Source organism: Hyla sarda, chromosome 10 (genome assembly GCF_029499605.1).
Source record: "Hyla sarda isolate aHylSar1 chromosome 10, aHylSar1.hap1, whole genome shotgun sequence".
In the NCBI taxonomy this organism is placed as follows: domain Eukaryota; kingdom Metazoa; phylum Chordata; class Amphibia; order Anura; family Hylidae; genus Hyla; species Hyla sarda.
In genome coordinates, this window is record NC_079198.1 from 115,070,613 (window position 1) to 115,073,911 (window position 3,299).

Below are 3,299 nucleotides of genomic sequence, written 5' to 3' on the forward strand. Positions count from 1 at the left end.
ATTGTTTAGAAGCTATGTCAAGGTACTAGTTTTCATTTATGTGTAACTCAGTTTGCAACAAAAGATAGTAGTATAATGAAACCCAAGACAAAAAGATTTTTTCTTCTTTTGACAATCCCTACTTAGAGGGTTAGAAGGTTCCCTGAAAATTAGCTCATTGGGGTATCCTGCTGTGGGACCCCCGGGATTAGCATTATTTTGCTTAAGGGGCATTTCAGTGCTTGATTTTGCTGCAGCGCCATCACAAGGAAAAACAAAGTATTGCACAATTTGCACTGAAATCAATAGGTTGCTCTTTATAACCACTCTCCAGGGCCGGCTCTGCCGATAGGCAAAATAGGCAGCTGCCTAGAATGCACTTTTGATGGGGGTGCCGTTCTGCCCACAGCAATAAAGTTAGCAAGCATCTGAAGCACCCGCCCATCCAGCTAAACCCTTCCACCCCAGTAGCAAGTGATTACATGAGAAGGAGGTTTGTTACAGTGTATCACCCCAGTAGTAAGGTGGGGTGCGTCAAACAACGGAGCCAATGGACAGGGTCAAGGGATTGCAAAATTAGCTTTTACCTAGAGTAGAAAAAAAATCCTTGCACCAGGCCTGTCCCTCTCTACTCTGGTTTAAAAATAGGGGTCCTGAAGAAAGGATCTCATCTATGAATTTTGAATATAGGATATTTGGAAAAGGTTTTATAAGTTAGGCAACCTCTTTTTTTTTTTTTTTTTTATACAACCCTATTGATTTTTATAGGGGAACTATATATAATGTAAATTTCAGTAGAACTCTTTTTTTAAGACACTTGCTGAATCCAGCTAAACATGGGTTGATTGTAATTTGCAACTCTGCGGACATATTAAACTGCATTGCAGCTGTGCATACAACGTAGTAGGGAACATCAAATCAAAACTTCCTGTACATTTTTATTATTTTCATTATAGATGTAACAGAGCACTAAAAGCTGGACCAAGGATAAGTTATTCCTTCCTGACAATGACATTTATATGCTCCTGCTTGATATTTTACTTCCTTAGATTCAACATCTTTCAGCTTTAAAATGGAGTTCTGTGCATCGAGAATTTTAAATCCGTATGTTAGAAGAAAAAGAGATGGAAAGAATCTTCAATGATAGCCGAGTCTATGAAATTGTGTTACAAGGATTCAAAACTCTTCAGCCCTTCAATGTTCTTCTGTTCATCATCCTTCTTGTCATCTACCTGTTTATCATTTCTGGCAATGCTGTAATACTGCTTATAATCTGCAGAGAGTCCGCCCTGCACTCCCCCATGTACTTCTTTATTGCTGCTTTATCTTCCTTGGAAATCTGCTACACGGCCGTCACTATTCCAAAAATGTTGGCCGACCTATTGGATGAAGAGAAGAAGATCTCTTTGAATGGATGCCTTGTGCAGGCTTATTTCCTACATGCTCTTGGAGCAGCTGAATGCTACATCCTCACAATCATGGCATATGACCGATATTTGGCCATCTGTAAGCCATTGAGATACTCATCTATTATGACTACTGGCCTATATATCAATTTAATTGCCGCTATTTTTATTGGAGGAATTCTAACCCCGGTCATTGAAACTATCTTTATTTCTATCCTTCCATTTTGTGGTCCAAACCGTATTGAGAATGTATTCTGTGACTTCCCTCCATTGATCTCCTTGGCATGTACAGATACTCGGTTATATATAATGGTCGAATTTATTGTCAGCTCCATTGTCATCCTCCTGACTTCTGCATTTGTTTTTTTCTCTTACACCAGGATAATATACATTATCCTAAGGATTAAGTCAAAAGATGGACGCCGGAAAGCCTTCTCTACCTGCGGGGCGCACCTTATTGTTGTCACTCTGTCTTTTGGCAGCATTAGTTTTATGTATATACGTGTGACAAGTAGTTACTCTGTAGACTATGACCGGGTGGTGGGCCTCACCTATGCTGTCTTTATACCTTTAGCCAACCCCATCATCTATGGACTGAGAAATGAGGAAATAAAAAGATGCCTATATAAACTTTTACTGTCAAAATAATTTTTTATATTTACTTCAAAATGGCTGCACTAAAAATGCAAACATAAAAAATACGTATATTGTAATTTTATATATGAATGTTGTACTGAAGATACAGCAGCAATTTGCATTGTCTCACATGGGATAAACCCACACAACTCTGCATGTCCATCAGGTTCAACCATATCATGATCTGGCAAAACTAAAATTCCATGGATAATTATGGACTCATAGGAAAACACAGACATCTACAGAATGTCAGCGCCGGAATTCCTATCCTCCTCGGATTCACACGACAGAATTCCTGCATTGAATTCTGCATGAATTTATAGCCCATTCACTTCAATGGAATTCCTGCAGCAGAAATTCTGCTGTGTGAATGGGACAGTGGAATCACATTGAAGTGTATTGGCTATAAATTCATGCAGAATTTTTATGCAGAATTCAGCGCAGTATCTGGTGAAGAAATTCTGCCATGTGAATCCGGCCTTACTGAAGTTCATTGTGCAGAATCAAGATACTACAGTAACATTGAAGATTATGAGACTTCAAGCGCAACTGTCATGAAATTTTGGTGCAATAACCTGCACACAGCCTTTGTACTGTGTGCAGGTGGTGGGTATAACAATGTTTTTACCTGATATTTGCAGGCTTTCATGACTGCAAAAAATGCTTTAATTCAAAGCCACTAATGGTCGGATAGGCGTGGCGCGAGGTACGCGATGCCCCGCTATGCCGCCGCCACGCCCAGCCCCACGCCTACCCCATATGTCAGTGCTGGGACCATTGTGTGATTGACATACAGATCCCAGCGCATGCGCCCTTCAGCTAATCTAACCTGCGCACCGCTGTGTGTCATCCAGCAAGCGCTCGCTCCCGCCTTCCTCTTCAGTGCGCCTGCGCAGAGCAACACGCAATCAGGTTAGTTCTCGATACTAGGTGCAGAGAGGAAGCATGCTCTCTGCACCTAGCACTGTGCAGGCGCACTGAGGAGGAAGACAGCGGCAGGAGCGAGCGCTTGCTGGATGACACACAGCGGCGCGCAGGTTAGATTAGCTGAAGGGCGCATGCGCTGGGACCTGTGTGTCAATCACACAGCGGTCCCAGCGCTGACATAAGGGGTAGGCGCAGGGGTGGGAGTGGTGACGGCGGGGCATTGCGTACCTCGAGCAACACCTATCCGACCGTCAGTGGCTTTGAATAAAAGCATCTTTTGCAGTCATGAAAGACTGCAAATTTCAGGTAAAAACATTGCTATACCCACCACCTGCACACAGTACAAAGGCT

The 3,299-nt window shown here is 42.3% G+C and overlaps 1 protein-coding gene across 1 annotated transcript; it reads left to right on the forward strand.

Annotated features, from left to right (window-relative positions):
• Positions 1-1,103: 1,103 nt before the first annotated feature.
• Positions 1,104-2,033, forward strand: LOC130293236 (olfactory receptor 6N1-like). Its single transcript, XM_056541738.1, has one exon. The coding sequence runs from the start codon at positions 1,104-1,106 to the stop codon at positions 2,031-2,033; it is 930 nt and encodes a 309-aa protein (XP_056397713.1).
• The last annotated feature ends 1,266 nt before the right edge of the window (positions 2,034-3,299 follow it).